The sequence below is a fragment of the Lineus longissimus genome, chromosome 1, assembly GCF_910592395.1.
Source record: "Lineus longissimus chromosome 1, tnLinLong1.2, whole genome shotgun sequence".
Taxonomy (NCBI): domain Eukaryota; kingdom Metazoa; phylum Nemertea; class Pilidiophora; order Heteronemertea; family Lineidae; genus Lineus; species Lineus longissimus.
In genome coordinates, this window is record NC_088308.1 from 12,363,423 (window position 1) to 12,381,714 (window position 18,292).

Here is an 18,292-nt window from a genome sequence, read left to right on the forward strand (position 1 = left end):
CCCGAGCCAGTCGTGACCCTTATTACCGATGCCAGTCTATCGAGTTGGGGTGCCCACTTAGGCACTCAGACGGTGTCCGGTCAGTGGTCAGAGCAGGAAGCCAGCCTTCACATCAATATCCTGGAGCTGAAGGCGGTCCTGTTAGCAATCAAGGTTTTGTTGAATCAGATTCGAGGCAAATACATCAGAATTCTGTCGGACAACACCACGGTGGTGTCCTGAATTCGTCGGCAAGGGGGCACCCAGTCGTTGAGTCTCTACCTGCTCACCAGGGAGCTTTTTCTATTCTGTCAGGAACAGGGGATCTTTCTCAGAGTAGCCTTTATACCAGGCAAGAGAAACGTTCTGGCCGACAGTCTTAGTCGCCAGAATCGTGTCTTGGAGACAGAGTGGAAGCTGGCGAAATCAGTCTTCAGTCAGATCTTTGCTCTGTTCCCTTTTCTACAAGTAGACCTGTTTGTGACTTACAAGAACAATCAGCTACCTCTGTATGTCAGCCCCTCCCCGGACGATCAAGCATGAGCGGTCGATGCCATGTCTCTTTCTTGGGACAACCTGATGGCTTACGCGTTTCCGCTGAGAATTCTGATTCCCGACATTCTCAGGAAAGTCAACGAATCCGACTCGATAATAATCCTGATTGCACCTGCTTGGCCGGCGCAGTCTTGGTTTCCAGCTCTCCTTCAGCTGCTGGTGGAGTTTCCACTCGCGTTACCTCCTCACCGTCGGTTACTCCGACAACTGGGGTTGGTCGTGTTTCACTCCGAGCCCCAGTCGCAGGCTCTTCACGCCTGGTCTTTATCGAGAATTCCTTGGTACAGAGAGGGTTTTCTCAGAAGGTTGTGGCTGGGGCAGCTAGACCTCAGAGAAAGTCTTCTCTGTCCGTCTACGAGAGCCATTTTGGTACATTCTCGGCTTGGCTCTCTTCGAGGGATGAGCCTTCACAGTCTGTCTCTATTTCATTGATTGCTGATTATTTTGTATATATGTTTGAAGAGTCGGGTAGATTGCCAGCAACTATTGCGAACCACCGGTCAGCGTTATCGGCTGCTCTGGGGGTTTTTTTTTAATGGTTATTCGGTGGGAAGTCACCCCGTTTTAACCGCGCTTCTTAATAAGAGTTTTTCAGTTGAAAGGCCTCAATTGAGGAATAGAGTCCCAGAGTGGGATCTTTTAAAGGTGTTATCAATGCTCACGAAAGCTCCGTTCGAGCCTGTTAAGTTTGATACTGTCCAGCAAAGAGTTTTTTGCGACATGGAAAACTGTATTTCTGCTTGCCTTGGTTTGTACGAAGCGGGCAAGCGAGCTTTATGCTATTTCGCGAGATAAGCGAGACTTAATTTTTTCGGATGATGGGGTACATCTTCGGACCGTCCCTGGGTTTTTAGCTAAGACCCAGGCGGCAAACACGGATTCGAAACCATTTTTCGTTCCAAGACATGATCGGTTCTCAGGTCGAGACAGCTCAGATAGGTTGCTCTGTCCTGTGAGGATGCTTAAGTTTTATCTTTCATGTACAAATGGGTGGACCAGTGGCTCCCGTTTGTTTGTTAAATGTAGGGGGGAAGGGTCTGTGTGTACCAGAACTATCTCTTCCTGGCTTAAAAAGGTGATCAAGTTTGCCTATGCGGGCAATGTCTCAGCCGGGGGCCACGAGGTGCGTAGGATGTCGGCATCTTGGGCTTTCGCGGCGGGTCTGGCAGTGGAGGACATTCTGCTGACAGGTTCTTGGGCCAGGCAGACTACATTCACGTCTCATTACTTGGTGGATGTCCAAACACAGGTTGACGGATCCAGCAGACTGCATCCGACCTTAGCAGGAAGGAGAACTCACTAATCTTTTGGTGAATAGCCTTTTAAATTTTCCTTTCTGGGTCAGAAAGAGGGGGGGGGAGCATGCTCTTCTGAGCACCTCACACTCCTGCCTTCGTTTTGTTTTGGTTGGTGGTTTGGGTATAAAATCCCACCTTCCGCTGACAAGTCTGGCATATCGTTATACTACCTCTGGTATTATCCAATATGGTAGAATTTTCTAGAGCGTTACGCTAGAAAATTCTACGAATTTATCCCAGCCGTCCTCCCCACATTTTATCCTGTTGGGGATCGGTCTTCTGTAAGGATGATTGAAGGGCTGGTGGGTGTGAGGTTATAGAGGCGGTGCCAAGTGAGCATGCGCAGTGTGACATCACTTTTTGTTTACTTGTAGACACGTGCGGATTTAAAGGGGATATGGGATATTGTTATACTACCTCTGGTATTATCCAATATGGTAGAATTTTCTAGGCGTTAGCTTAGAAATAGAGCCCTTACTACAAAGGGCTTAATTTTGTTTCCTTGTGCTGTACTAGCCAGCCTGTACATACTACAGTTGTCCATGGAGAAGTCACATCCTCTCTGACACTTCTTGTCTGTGAAGCTACCGATACAACATACTGAACTAGGGACACCTTCCGTAGCCTCCTGTAATATTAACATACCATGGATGATTAGTTCAGTCATATTTCATCCAGCTGGCAGCTCTGCATTGGAAATTTTAGTGGTATAACGTGTTTTCTTGACCTTCAAACTGTAGTATAAAGCCGATATTTACTACTTTACACTCTCAGTCCTGTGTTATTAGCTCATCAAGCTGAGCGCCAGGCCCTTAGGCCTCTTTTTGAGATTTAATTTGCTCAAATCTATATCACAATACTATATGGCGGCTCGTTAAAGTGCCATTTGGGGGTCGTGTTTCGTCTCGAAATTTTGCACGTTTGCAGGTGATATGGTATCCTGATGCAACGTTATTATATTTTCAGAAATTTACTTCAGCGGAGCGGTAATGAGGGATTTTTAATCGGACACTGTCAATTCTCCTTACCACTCACAGAAGCCAAGTCATTGCTGTTTAGTTATGCAGGGGCTTAATCAATCACCTGCACTCCCTGTGGGGTGACTAACATTACCTGTTGAACGGCTGGCTGTAAGGGGATGATTGGAACAGCCTGTACCTGTTGACCTGCTGAACCCAGGTTAATGTTATTTTCAATCCACGATTGCAGGTCACCTGATCTTCGAGATTTCGCGGGGAAAGAAATTGTAAACAAACGCATGTGTGCAGTTCAAATGTAAACAAAAACGTGTTTTTGGTTGCTGGACTTGGGTTTTCCCGCAGTAAGGAGCTGTGGTCAAATTGATGGTCTATTGTATATTGGTACTGTATTAGCCAGAGCTAGCCCTTGATTATGAAGGGATTTTCAAATTAAGGTTACCATGGTATGTTTATGTGCTCACCACAGCTTTCAAAACTTGATGTATCTGAAGAGGCACTCTGAACTTGGCATGGCCTTATCAAGGAGCCGCTGACGGCGCTGAACTTCTAGCTTGCCTGTTGACGAAGTGCCTTGCCCGAGATCATGCTACATGTAGGAGGAGCACACATTTTAAAGTTATAGTAGTGATAGTGCAATTGGTCCGAGCCATTTGGAGGCCGACATGTGAAGGCCTATCTGGTTTCTCCTTCTTCTCCATATAAAAAGGGGCATAATGCTGACTAAGGAACGAGGCATATTCACATTGTCTCATCATCTCTATGGGACCAATTGATATACTTTTATATGCACGCATACATCACGCCACAGTGTCCGAGTCTGTGGACAAATGGTTGGTTTAATTTGTCTCTTCGATATTGCTCCTTTGATATTGCATTAGATTTTCATTGCAATTCAATCTATTCAAGGTATGACCCATTTGAACCTGCCTGCGCCACGGGTACAATGCTAGTACACTTATATTTCATCAACATTTTGATTTTCCTCGACTGCGTAAAGTGGCAGGAAAATAATTTCGATTGAACGATGTAAAATGCGATCACGTTTTTTAGATGTGGTCGCACAGTGCGCCTTGGTAAAGAGTGAACTTTGATCCCTGCTGGTCTGTGTGTGGATCCCAGTCCAATGAATTTGAGGGAGTGATGCCTAGGTATGGGGTGGTATTAACCATTTTTTTAGAATTTGGTTTAGTTCGTACAGATAGTTCAAATGGTCTTGGTATGGGTAGATCATATTAATTATATAACATTTGCTTGCATTGAACTGCATACCCCATTTCTTTGCCCAGATCGCAAGGTTTCTTAGGTCCTGTTCCAGAGTGCTGGTCCTCGATCAAATTTATGGCTCTGTACAGCAGGCAGTCGTCTGCAAATAGCCGTAACATGGAGGCAACTGCATCCGGAATATCTCATGACTTCTGCTAGCTAAGATCATGACATTTTTACTGTAGACACTGCTCATAAGACTACATCACATAATACCCGGGTTTTTTATTTGACCTACATCGACCGTTATTATCGATTATTGTGCTATATGATGGTCTTATGGTGCCATTGTGTACTTTGGCACTTTTGCTCATTAGCCAAAAAGGTCCCTTTATCTTACAAACTACTTTCACCTATATCTCATGAATGATGCGCGTAGTCCACTATAAAGCCAACTTTTCTATCACGTTTTGTAAGAATGAAATTAGTACAGAAAAATCATGGTGCCTTGACTTGGATTCGAACCACAGTTCTTTGGATTTCCGCTATCATTTACTTTCATGTCACTTTCAGCGTTTGAGGGCTGAGGGGTTATGCTCGCTATTCGATGCTATTTTGGTGAAAATAGGTCAAGGTCATAGGTCCCATGTGGGTCGCATCAAAAACATTCACTGTGTAATCTTTTAGTGTATGTCATTTATTAATTAGATCAAGATTTTGTCGATATCTTGATATAGTATAAGAATATCCTGCAGAGGCATCAGAATATCCTGCATTACGGAGATTAATGATACGCGTTTTCCTGAAACACGACAAATGACCCAATCTGATTTAATAAATTAAGATGAGTGTGCAAAGAAATTATATTCACTGAACTTTATATCAGAAGAAAACATGGTTACATAGAAACGGATAGCAAAAGCACGCTGTTGCTAACAGAAAATTCGCAGGGAAATTTTTCAAAGCGTAAGATTTCGAAAGTTTCGAAAATTCGTGGCGCTTTTTCGCACAAGAATTATTGCACTTTATAGGATCGTTCGGAAATAATTCGCCTACGAAATCAATGGTATTTCGCACACGAATAGTTAAAAAATAAGCTACAAAATTTTCGAGAAATTAGCACGGAATCCCTATGAATTTCTCACGAATTTCGCAAAAGAATTGGGAAGTTGCGAATGGTCGGTACTGTAGACCGTACGATGATAGAGGTGATTAAAGATACTGCGTGCATACCTTGCGCAATTAGCACATATCTTTATTACACCTTACAAACACACCTCTTGAACAACTTTTGCCTATTTTTTTAATTATTGACCATCGCGTGTGCTATAGGCTTAATTACTTGACAATGTTAATAATGAAACTGAGTTTATAATACAGGTGACATGTAAGGTGACAGCCCCCATACACTAGATATTTATGTCAAAATAGAGTTTTTGATTTGCTTGAAAGAAAAAATGTTCACTCTCGAAAATATTCTGCCGCAAATATGTCCATCGTTAGGCATTTGCGAAAAATTTTATGCCACGAAAATTTTACGTTCGGCATTATCACATTTTGTTGATCAGTGTTGTTAATCCCCTCTGTTTGCAGACAAAACAAATTTCATAAATGAAACTATTTGGGGTTGGGGGTGTTTTGTAGTGTCGGGCGGGGACAATCAACCATTAACTTATTTTTGTCTGGCCTTATACAAAACATTTACTGTAAAAAGTTCACAGTGAGTTTCACAGTTCACAGTGAGTTCTACGTGTTATTATTGCTGTCTTTACCAATAATTTTAACCACATTTAACCACATCTTTTAACCACATACTAGACTTAAGTTATACTTAAGATTGTTCCTGTTTACTGGTGTGTATTGCCTAATCTTTAAATATATAATTGGCCACTTTCAACGGATTTGTGTTAAACTTCTTTTTTTTTTGAAAATAAATTTCAGGCGAACCAGGTATTCCACATTAAACACTCTCCTCTAGAGAAGCCATCAAATGATACCTCCGGCTCTGCATCATTGAAGTTTACTGGTGGTAATTTCCTCCGTCGGATTTCCATTTCTGTTACTGCCAGGTAGGTGAAAGCTCAATTTGTAAAAATTTGTATTTTTTGAGTATCGATTAGTTTTTAGCTCAGCTGACAAAATCAGCGAAGCTGGTAATCTTATTATAATTGACGGACTCCATTTTGAATGTTCGGTACCAACTGTAGTTGATCAATAGTGAACATGCCTAATAGTGTAGCTACGCGTACATAATTTAGGTGAACAAACCTTTGTCCCCTCGAATCTTCTAAACTACGCATTGCCGGGAGACATCAGCGCTGGAGAGCGTTGCTTTACTATCTGGTGTGTGTTATTGTTATTGTTTCAGCCTCGGAAGTGTGCTGGTTTCTCAGAAATTTGTAAAAGAAATTTGCAAAAGAAATTTGCAAAATTGTCGGAGACAACCCATTTTGTGACCCGGGTACTTAAAACCCGTTCGAGTGAAGTCTGGCCATCAGAACCCGTTCGAGTGAAGTCATCGGTGACTTGAAACTTCAGGTTCTACTAACTCAGGTTTAACTCGCGTCAGTTACCCGTTTATGCCGCCATACTTTCAGAGAGGAGCAACAATTTTTCCACAGCGTATTTTTATCCCGATTTGAGAGCTTTTGTGGTCGAAAAAGTAAGTAATATGGTCACCAGTCTCTTGCCAAAACCATATTGATTCCATGTGGCTTTCTCAGCACCGATTGTCTTCGCCAGCATTGTTTTGAACACACAAAATGAGTCCGGAAAGATTGATCGTGGAATGCGTTGTGCACACCAGTGCACATTATATTGTCATCTTGCATGTTTTTTAATCTTGAAATAAAGCTTCAAAAGCATAACGTGTACATGTATTTCTGACTCCAAATTAAAATACCACATATGTTTGTATTTGCCTGTAAGTATATTGTACATCAATATAAGGATGGTGGAGATATTACTAGATACATTGAGGATGTTTTCTCCGTTACACGTGGGGTTCAGAGCAGCATGCTGGCGAAAAGTTCGTACATCCGGGTATTTCCAATATGGCGGCGCCCATAATCAATCATCAACAAACATGACAATCGTTCTTTAAATCGTATTTTAGCTACTTCATATAGGGACAATACACTAGCCACCTATCAAATTTGTTTTTTTTCGTATTCATGTCTCCTCTAGCCTACTTACTTACATGCCCATTTCTTTCTATCTTTCATTTAACACTTGCTCTTTTTTCCAGCAACGCCGAGGTTAACACTGCCACAGTACATGAACGAGTTCCAACTTCCATAAGGCTTCTATTCTGGTATGTTCCCTTCCCTTTCCATTCATGCTATGCATTGATTATTTCCTAGGTGAGCCATATAATAGTATATCAAACAATGATCTGAAGTATGCTTATGTGCTCGGTACTCATCATGTCGCATTGCCCTACCTTCCCATTCGCTTTTATTTTTATTCTAACAGTCCCCATTCATTTTTCCAGCAACGCCGAGACCAACAAACTTGATCTTCATATGAGTACGCCCTACAAGCTTACAAAAGCCTTCTATCCTGGTATGTTAACACGGTACAGTTCATGCTTTCCACTCACCATTCCCTGCCACTTACTGCGAGCTGTCCTAAACCATCCTTTTTCTCATTCCTAATCTCTACTGTTCTATTTTGCAGAACCATCTAAAAAAACAGTTGTTCATCGCTAACCTGACTCCTTGCTTCGTCGCTAACCTGACTCCTTGCCACCCGACCAGTGTTTCTGCTATAAGTATTACCGCAGGTACGTCTTTAACACGTCTGTTTATTATCACTACCATACACTAAATAGCTCACACATGTTCTTGATTCCTGACAAAAGGATGTGAGCCACCTACAGCCTATCAAAAAGAACAACACCAGTCCATAATGACACAATCCTTTTCAGTCATGCCATACGATGTGCCTCCCCACAATGTAGAGATGTCTATCATCTCGCAACTAAGATCCCTCCTACACAACATGCTGCGTGAGGCTGCCTATGCTGAGGTTAATGCTCAGGAAAATCACCCTTGCACAGCAACTGCTGTTGCAAATTTCAACCGAATGGCCAATGAAGGCTTGCAGCTCCTAGCCAAAAAGATAACACAGCTCCTTACTTCTACAAAGAACTTTGACAAGGAGCAGTAACGTCGCGCTCTAACACTGTTAGGCAGCCTAAGACAGTACTTGGTCTCCGACCTGAGCCTGGTGGGCGTGTACCTAGACACTCAAGAGAACGCGCCACCACAAACTCCAGAGGCGGTGCAGTTGCTGAGGTTCCTGCGCCATAATATTGATGGCCGAGTATCTTACATCATGAAGATACTCATAACAGCCAAGGCCAACCTCAGCAACTGGCATCTGCAACGGAAAGATAGCCACCAACGCCAGACATCCACGCCAAAGAAGACAAGTCAGGAACCCCAACCATCAACGTCTACTCAGGGCCCCCCTCAGTTCCCAGTCGTCATGTTCGACGAAGTCTCTGATGCGGCTCTGTCCGATATTAGTTTGGATCTACAACATACTGCTGACAGCCCTGCCCCCGTTGATGTACCAGTTGCTGGCAACCCTGCCCCTGTTGATGGACCAGTTGCTGTTAACCCAGCCCCAGTTGCGGACGATTCTGCTGAAGTTGATGACAACAACAACAACCACAAACACAACGATCTGGAACTGTCTGCTGAAGAAGCTTTAGCCCTCCTAGAAGACCACAACGATAAATAACTTTCCTTTCCTACAAACACAGTCAATGTTCTCAGTGAGTGACATTTGTCAACGCATTACAGGCTTTAAAAACCACTCGCAAATAACAGCGTCTCCACGGTATAACATGTGTTCTTGCAATCAACACACCTTGCACCATCAAACAGTTCATTATTGAAAACTTCTCTCTTTACAGTAATGTACAGTTACTTCCCCTACAATGCCAAAGGCAAAACAGAAATCTGCTCTTGGTCGCTCCAGTCGACATACCCTCAGAAGAAAAGAAGCAAGAGGTCACAATGACACTACAACCAGTCTCATCTAGAACGCGGTTGCAAGCAGCTGTCGAAATCTCACTACCTCATCCTCCACCTTTGAATCATCCGGAACCGTCTACCGAGACTGCAGGACCAAGCAGAATCCAACACGAACGGACCCACAAAGCTGAAGTAAACAACATGCCATTCAGGGAACTAGACGTCTCACCAACTTTGGTGACCCATTCTTGCGGTTCATTTAAGGAGAACATTTGCGAATTCTGTTCTGCCTATATTTGGTTGTCAGAACAAAAATCCCTGTGCTGCCAAAATGGCAAGGTAAAGTTAACTCCCCCGCCCCCTCCCCCACCTGAGGTTCACCCATATTACCTGCAAAATGACCACTTCCTCTCCAACATTCGTTCTTATAATAATGCATTGACGCTGGCATCTACGGGTTGCACGGAAATAAGGGCCCCAGGGTTTAGTCCCACAGTTAAAATTCAAGGTAAAATTTACCATCGGATTGGCTCCCTCTTACCTGACCCCTCTGCTCCCCCCAAATACGCCCAAATTTTCTTCTATGACTCTGACTCTGAATTACAGACTCGCTTGCAGCAAACAGACATATTGAAACAAATCATCGTACTGAACTTGCAAAACTGTCTACATAATGTCAACTCCTACATTGCATCATTCAAAGCTGCCATTGAAATCACCCGCCACACTGACATACAGATCCTTCTACATGCCGACAAAAAACATCAACCAAGCACTGAACACTGCCGCCGCTACAACTTGCCACAAACTTCCGAAGTATCAGCCCTAATCCCAGGAGAAATTGGGGAACACTTGGACATTATCCTTCATTGCCGGAACGGTCCGTTGAAACGCATTAATACCTTACATCGCTCATATGATCCACTTCACTACATTCTACTCTTTCCTCACGGCACAGATGGCTGGCAGCTCACCCTCACCAAAACAGATAATAGGACCCTAACTGCCTTGGATTTTTACAGCTTTAACCTACAGATTCGCCACAACAACTTCAACATCATCATGCGCTGTCGACGACTTATGCAACAGTACGCTGTTGACCAATGGGCAAAAATAGACCTATCACGTTTACAGTGGGTGAAGCAAAACCAGCGATCAATCAGGGCGGAAAAATATACAGGTCTCTTCGACGCTGTCCACTCCGGCGACACCGTCAACCCAGGACGAAAGATCATCTTGCCACCAACAATCTATGGGAGCCCAAGATTTTACTCGGAGGCATTTCAAGATGCGATGGCCATCGTCCGTAAGTTGGGAAAGCCTGACTACTTCATCACCTTCACCACCAATCCAAAATGGCCTGAAATACAGGAGGCACTACACCCAGGAGAATCGCCACAGGACCGTCCAGACCTAGCAGCCAGGGTGTTCAAGCTGAAGTTGGATTCCCTCATCAGTGATATTACGAAACAACAGGTCCTCGGCAAAGTCAGTGCGTACACCATTACCATTGAATGGCAGAAGCGAGGCCTCACACACGCCCACATCTTGCTGATATTGACAGATGGCTCCAAACCGCGAACACCAGAGCTAATCGATCAAGTTGTTTCTGCAGAACTCCCAGACAAGGCAACAAAGCCCCAGCTCCACCAAATAATCTCCTCCAACAACATCCATGGACCCTGTGGCAGCATCAACCTTAACAGTCCATGTATGGATGGGACTGGTGTTGAGAGGAAGTGTACGAAGAACTTTCCCAAACCGTTCTCACTCCACACAATTGTCACTGAAGATAACTACCCCACTTATCGCCGTCGCTCGCCACAACAGGGAGGTCACACTCATAAAATGACAGTTTGCCGCAACGACCTCCTCTGTGACAACTCCTTTATCGTACCCTACAACCCGCTCCTATCACTTCGATATTCAGCGCACATCAACATCGAAGTTGTTCACTCAGTCCAAGCAGTAAAATACTTACACAAGTACATCACAAAAGGCCAAGACCGCATCATCTTCTCCCTGACAGCTGATGGGACACAAGTAGCAGTACTAGATGAAGTCGAAAACTACCTTAACGCACGATACATCTCAGCCAGTGAAGCCCTATGGAAAATATACAGTTTCCCAATTCACCACAAGTACCCTCCAGTAGAGAAACTTCCATGCCATCTACCTGACCAGCAAACAGTCGTCTTTGAAGCCGAGGAGGCTGCTGCAACAGTTGACAAAGGCCCCCCCACTACAAAACTCATCGCATTCTTCACTACCAACACCACAGACATAGATGCACGCAGTATCTTATACCCGGACTTCCCACGCTACTTCACATGGAATGGCAGCAAAAAGCAATGGCAGCGTCGCAAACGAGGCACCAAACTCACCAATACCCAACACTTCTAGACAGACAATGTTGGCCGCATACCAACAATCTCCCTCAGCCCACATCAATCAGAACTATACCACCTTCGAACACTGCTTCACCACAAGGCGGGTGCACAAACATATGAAGAAATGCGTACAGTCAATAGTGTGGAATGCGGAACATTCCAAGAAGCCTGCCTTCAACTTGGACTGATCACCGATGACAAGGAAATACATCGCGCAATGACAGAGGCCTGCACCATTCGATTTGGGGACCAACTCAGAAACTTCTTCTCCACACTGCTGATGTATTGTCGCCCGGCAGACTCCAATCAATTTTGGACCACCTGGAAAGAAGAATTGTGCCGAGACTACATGTATCGAGACAAAGCCACAACACTATCCAACTACAATGAAAATGAGGCCCTCCAACACATACAAAACATCCTACAAAGAGAGAATTTAGACCTAGCTACCGACTTCCACCTACCAATCCCAGACGCCACCATCATCAACACAACAAGCACCAGAAGAATAATAGCAGAAGAAACCTTTGACACTACACTCCTACAAGAATCTGCCCCCCAGCTCATCAACACCCTCAACCCAGAACAAAGACAGGTCTTTGAGTTGATCATGAGTGCAGTGAACGATAACGCCAGGAAGATATTTTGTTTGAATGCAAGTGGCGGCATAGGCAAAACATACCTCATCAATGTCCTACTCACCACCATACGTGCAGAAGGAAACGTAGCTCTTGCAACAGCCTTATCAGGCATTGCAGCAACGCTCCTCAACAACGGTCGCACCCTCCATTCCCGCTGTAAAATCCCTATCAATCTCACTGAACACTCCACCTGCAACATCTCAAACAAAGATGCCACAGCTGACCTCCTCCGTCTGGCCAAAATACTCATCATCGATGAAGTTTCAATGGGACACAAACACATCTTCGAATGCCTGGACCGCTCCTTACAAGATATCCGAGACAGTGAACACCTCTTTGGCGGCCTCATTGTACTCTTTGCTGGAGACTGGAGACAGATATTGCCTGTAGTACCCCACGGCAGCCGACCGCAGATAGTAGAGGCTACACTCAAGAAATCATACCTGTGGTCCAGCATTCAAACACTCCAACTCACCTGCAATATGCGAACAAACACACAAGACACCACAAACTTCCCACAATATCTCACAAACATTGGCAATGGTACTAAAACACCCTATCCAGACATTGGCCCACACACCATCAAGGTCCCCGAACACTTCACACAGAACATCACATCTCTCACAGATCTATGCAACTTCGTCTTCACCAACTTACCACAGAACTTCACCCAAGCAGAATGGTTGTCTTCAAGGGCAATTATTGCTCCAACAAATAAGGCTGTGCAAGAAATCAACACCTTCGTCATAGACAGATTTCCAGGTACATCAGTGGAATACAAGAGCTGTGACACCATCCTTGAAAACGAACATCAATACCCATTGGAATTCATCAACCGCTTGAATCCTGCTGGCCTCCCACCGCACAGACTCATCTTGAAAATGAACTGCTGCATCATGCTCCTGCGCAATTTCGATCCACTCAACGGACATTGTAATGGCACACGCTACACCATAACAGGCCTTCATCAACACATCATTGAAGCTGTCATTGCAACAGGACCCCACGCTGGAAAGAGACTATTCATCCCAAGAATACCAATGGCACCCAGCAACAACACATTCCCCTTCCAAATGCAACGCCGTCAGTTTCCAATTCGCCATAACTGCCAACAAATCTCAGGGCCAGACCCTCCAACAAGTGGACATCTACCTCCCAACACCCATGTTCACCTTATGGCCAATTCTACACAGACAATGTTGTCTACAAGGAAATATTGTAATACAACCCACCTTGCTTCACTATGCGAGTTTGTTGCAAGCAAGTCTGCAATTCAGAGTCAACCATACAAGACAACCCAACTTCAACGACAACCCTCTTGGCCTCTGAATAAAACCAATCAATAACTATAATGACTTTTAAGCACTTATCAAAATCTCATGTGCAAGAACAGTACCATACTACCCACTTTTTCAACATCGATTTTTATAGCTTGGCACCTTATTCCATAGCATCCGCATTTTCCTATCCTGCAACTCAAGCTATCCATCTTATAATGTATACTATAAACAGCCCAGGTTCCCACTGCCAAAGGTTCTTAAAGCCAACTTTGTATACAATAAACAACCTAGGTTACTACGTACAACTGGGGGCACTGTATACACACATCAACCCATCTTGCCACATCTGACTCCAAGGTTACTACATCTGACTCTGTATAAGACCAGATACCAAACACAAGCTCTGTAGACTGCAAACATATTGTTTACTTTACTACTAATACTACCAGTGCTGTCTTTCTATATTTTACGACTCAGGTTATTATAGCACTCAGGTTACGGTTTTACTGCTTACTCTGTATATATTTAAAACCAAGGTTACTACTGAACCTCTGTAAACACACAGCAACCCAGGTTACTACATCTGACTCTGTATAAGACCTGATACCAAACACAAGCACTGTAGACATATTGTTTACTACACTACTAATACTGCCAGTGCTGTCTTTGTATATTTTACAACTCGGGTTATTATAGCACTGAGGTTGCGGTTTTACTGCCGACTCTGTATATATTTAAAACCAAGGTTACTACTGAACCTCTGTAAAAACACAGTAACCCAGGTTACCACATCTGACTCTGTATAAAACCTGATACCAAACACAAGCACTGTAGACATATTGTTTACTACACTACTAATACTCACCCCTGTGAAATGAATTTTACCTTAGGTGGATTTTGTTGGAAATAGCTGGAATTTCCAGCTCTTGGCTGGAATAAGCTGACACTTTGAATTTAGAGAGTTTCATCGAAAAGTTATAGCTGGCAAAAGCTGACAAAAACTGGAACTTTATCCATGGGGTGGAAATTCTTGGCATTTTCTGGAACTTTACTTTTCGTAAAAGTTCCAGCGCTGGAAATCTCTGTCACTTTACTATGAGATTGTCAGAGCTGGAATTAGCTGGAAATTTCAAATTCGATGTTTCTGACAATTGTTGGAAAAAGCTGGCATTTGCTGGCATTATGCAAATTGCTATTATGTTATGCAATTCTATCATGTGGTCTTATCACCTGACCTATCCCATGATGCATTACACCTCAGACAGGAACTGGTAGGTTTGAATTTTCAAGTCAAACAAAGAAATCATGTGGGAGCTCTTCTTATTTCTTGATTTTTACCCCGAATTCGATATCAAGATATCCAAAGTTTACACAAATTGAATTGGAACACATAAGGATTCAAATGAATGCAAAAAGGGTAATCTGGACAGGCCTTGAGGTTGTTTTTTTAGCATATGATGAAGCCTGAATCAGTGTATGTGCTGTAAGCCTGTATTATTGTATGCATGATCGTAGACCCGGACGGTATCATAACTGTAAGATTTTGCATGGGAGATGTCCACAGCTCATGACTCATGTAAGTGATGGAGTCAATCAACAGTCAGCTTGCTCCATCATTCTTTTCAAGGTCGTGCAGTGATGTTATTTGGACATCCATTTCGGACGTCAGTCCCCGTCTGTAACCCTGCCCTCCAGACATCAAAGTGACAGAGTGTGCTATGTGTGGTTAACATCATGTTGATGTCACAGTATCCAGTTAAAACGGCACCTCTTTTTTATTTGGCTCACCTTGTGAGCCTATGCGATGATGTGGCGTCCATCGTCGGTGGCGGCCGTATTGTTAGCGCGGCACGTTTCGTAAAGTCTGGACTTAAAATTGGTATAGGCCTACATATGTTCCATGGGCCCTGGGGCAATTCACACCAATCTGGTCAATCCATGATCCTCAAACTTACGAGCCTAATATTACAATGTGAATACTTTGCACTATCTATATTATTAAACGAGAGGCAAAATTTTCCTGTCAGTGATTGTCAATGACGTCATCGTATCAACTGATCACAATTAGCTATGATGTAAATGACGTGCTGTCTCCAGGATGGGCATTGAGCCCTGACGACGCCAGTCGGCATTGATGAGCACTCCAACCCAGGTCATGTGGCAACTTACCATCTGCAATGGGGAAGTGTCCGCCTGGCAGAGGTGTCTGCAAGGAGCCTCAGTGAAGCAATAATCTTACGTTTTATATGATAGGGCCTCTTATGCTCGTGTAAGTCCATGGTCAACACACACCAAGAATGATATTTACATTATAACAGTGTGACAAGATTGTGTCAGAAAACTAAGGGATTAGGTCAGTGGCATATGCTCAAAACTTGATAATGCCACAGCAATCATGTTTGCAAGTGACCTAAAATCACTTGTTTGCATAGATAATTTCAGGTGCCCGCAACAAGAACTGGTCATCCTAGCAACCTCTGTTGGAAGCAAAATCAACCTGCAACCTTTAATCATATTTCTGTGTGACAGAAATTGCTTGTTTGCAGTTATAATTGCAGATGCCATCAAAATTGAATTAGAATTGGAAATCGCACGGCCTGGGATCAAGCAAAATCAACATGCAATCATGTTTGCATGTGAAAAATTGCCTGTCTGTGGTGATAATCGCAGGTGCGTGTGACAAGATTGCAATCAGCAAAGTCAAAACTAAGCGATTATTGGTTTTACTCCACGACAAGAGATCTTCTTGTTGCATATCACAACGATTCTAATCATAGTCACTGTTGAGTGACAAAAAACGCCTGTTTATTAGTGTGCAGTGCTCTGATCGATTCAAACGTAGAGCAGGTCACATACTCAATATTAAATTTCCAGCTAATGTCAACTAATGCCAGCTATTTCCAATAAATGACAGCCCTGACATTCCTCGTTGCATGCTGAATTTGTAATTTCCAGCTAATGTCAACTAATGCCAGCTATTTCCAATAAATGACAGCCCTGACATTGGTAATCAGCTGGAAGGCCTGGGTCAAGATTTTTCCACCTAATTCCAGCTCTGGAAATTTAAAGGTTCCAGCTAATGCCAGGTTATGCCAGCTTTTTCCAGAGCTGGCATTTTCTGGCACTGCCATTTACCAAAATACCGCCAAACTCCAGCCCTGACATTTTCTGGAATTTCCAGCTAATTCCAGCCTCCTGGCAAGGAAAAATAGTTTGGAATTAGGTGGAAATTGCCGGCTTTTGCCGACAATTTCCAGTCGAATTTCGCAGGGGCGCCAGTGCTGTCTTTGTATATTTTACAACTCGGGTTATTATAGCACTGAGGTTGCGGTTTTACTGCCGACTCTGTATATATTTAAAACCAAGGTTACTACTGAACCTCTGTAAACACACAGTAACCCAGGTTACCACATATGACTCTGTATAAAACCTGATACCAAACACAAGCACTGTGGACATATCGCTTACTATACTACTAATACTGCCAGTGCTGTCTTTGTATATTTTACAACTCGGGTTATTATAGCACTCAGGTTGCAGTCTTACTGCTGACTCTGTATATATTTAAAACCAAGGTTACTACTGAGCCTCTGTAAACACACAGTAACCCAAGTTACCACATCTGACTCTGTATAAGACCTGATACCAAACAAAAGCACTGTAAACTGCAAACATATTACTATACTACTAATACTGCCAGTGCTGTCTTTGTATATTTTACAACTCAGGTTATTATAGCACTCAGGTTACGGTTTTACTGCTGACTCTGTATATATTTAAAACCAAGGTTACTACTGGGCCTCTGTAAACACACAGTAACCCAAGTTACCACATCTGACTCTGTATAAGACCTGATACCAAACAAGCACTGTAGACATATCGTTTACTACACTACTAATACTACCAGTGCTGTCTTTGTATAATTTACAACTCAGGTTATTATAGCACTCAGGTTATTATAGCTAGGCTCCACAGCACTGAGGACCTTAACTACTGCATATGTATATAAGACAAAACCAAATTACTACTGCTGAATATACATAAACAATCCACAACCAAGCTCCACACTGCTGACTCTGTATATATTTTCAACCAACAATACAACTGCTGACTCTCCATACATACAGAAACCAAGGTTACCCTCACCGAAAAGCAGTGTGATATCAGTCAGGATTCAGTCAGGTTGCAGTGTTACCTCACATTTTTATGGCAGTGTTGAAATCAGTGGAAAGCAGTCATAGGGAGTGTTTTTCAGTCACACAATACCAAAGCATACAGTTATACAGCAATCAAAAATAGAGGTTAGGGAGTCATAAGCAGTGGTAAGACAGTCAAAATCAGTGGTAAGGCAGTCAAAAGCAGTGCTCATTTAAATATTTAGGCTGACTGATTTCCACTGCTTTTGACACTGAAAATGACTCCTCACTATGCATCATGCACAGGGCTGGCAGTGGGGTTCAGTGTTAATTTAAATATTTCGCAGCACACTGAATCCACACTGAAACACCACTGATTTTGACTGCCATTTCCAAAACCTCTTGGAGGGAGCAGTCATTTTCAGTGTTAATATGAATAATTTATTTAATGGCATGCAGGCACGGATGCCGAGAGAGGTTTGGGGGACGTGACCCCCCTGTGCTGATGACAACCAAAGAAATTGTTCGAAAAAGCAAAAACTTCTAGCGAACTGTTACTTTTGCTGTCCTATTTTAGATGGTGTGTTTGCGTCCAATATAATGGCAGTGATGACGTCATCTGCAGAAATAGAGGACATCGCCATTGCATGATGACGTGACACAGTAAAAAGATGACAAATTCACGTCCTTGACCTACGTCATTGCAAACTTTGTCATAATGACAGTGGTCAGATGGGTTACTAGACAATTGAAACGACACAATTGGCACATAGCTACTGTCAGTGATGTCAGGGATGCTAGATAAAATTGACGTCCAAATAAAGTAACTGCACGGGGCCTGTAGA

At 43.2% G+C, this 18,292-nt stretch overlaps 1 protein-coding gene across 2 annotated transcripts in view; it reads left to right on the forward strand.

The window, feature by feature from the left end:
- LOC135488372 (uncharacterized) overlaps window positions 1-18,292 on the forward strand; it is a 149,449-nt gene that overhangs the window by 69,280 nt on the left and 61,877 nt on the right. For both annotated transcript variants that reach the window (XM_064772972.1, XM_064772964.1), the window contains one exon: window positions 5,957-6,084. In XM_064772972.1, the coding sequence (XP_064629042.1) occupies window positions 5,957-6,084 (128 nt within the window). The remainder of the gene's footprint in view (window positions 1-5,956; window positions 6,085-18,292) is intronic.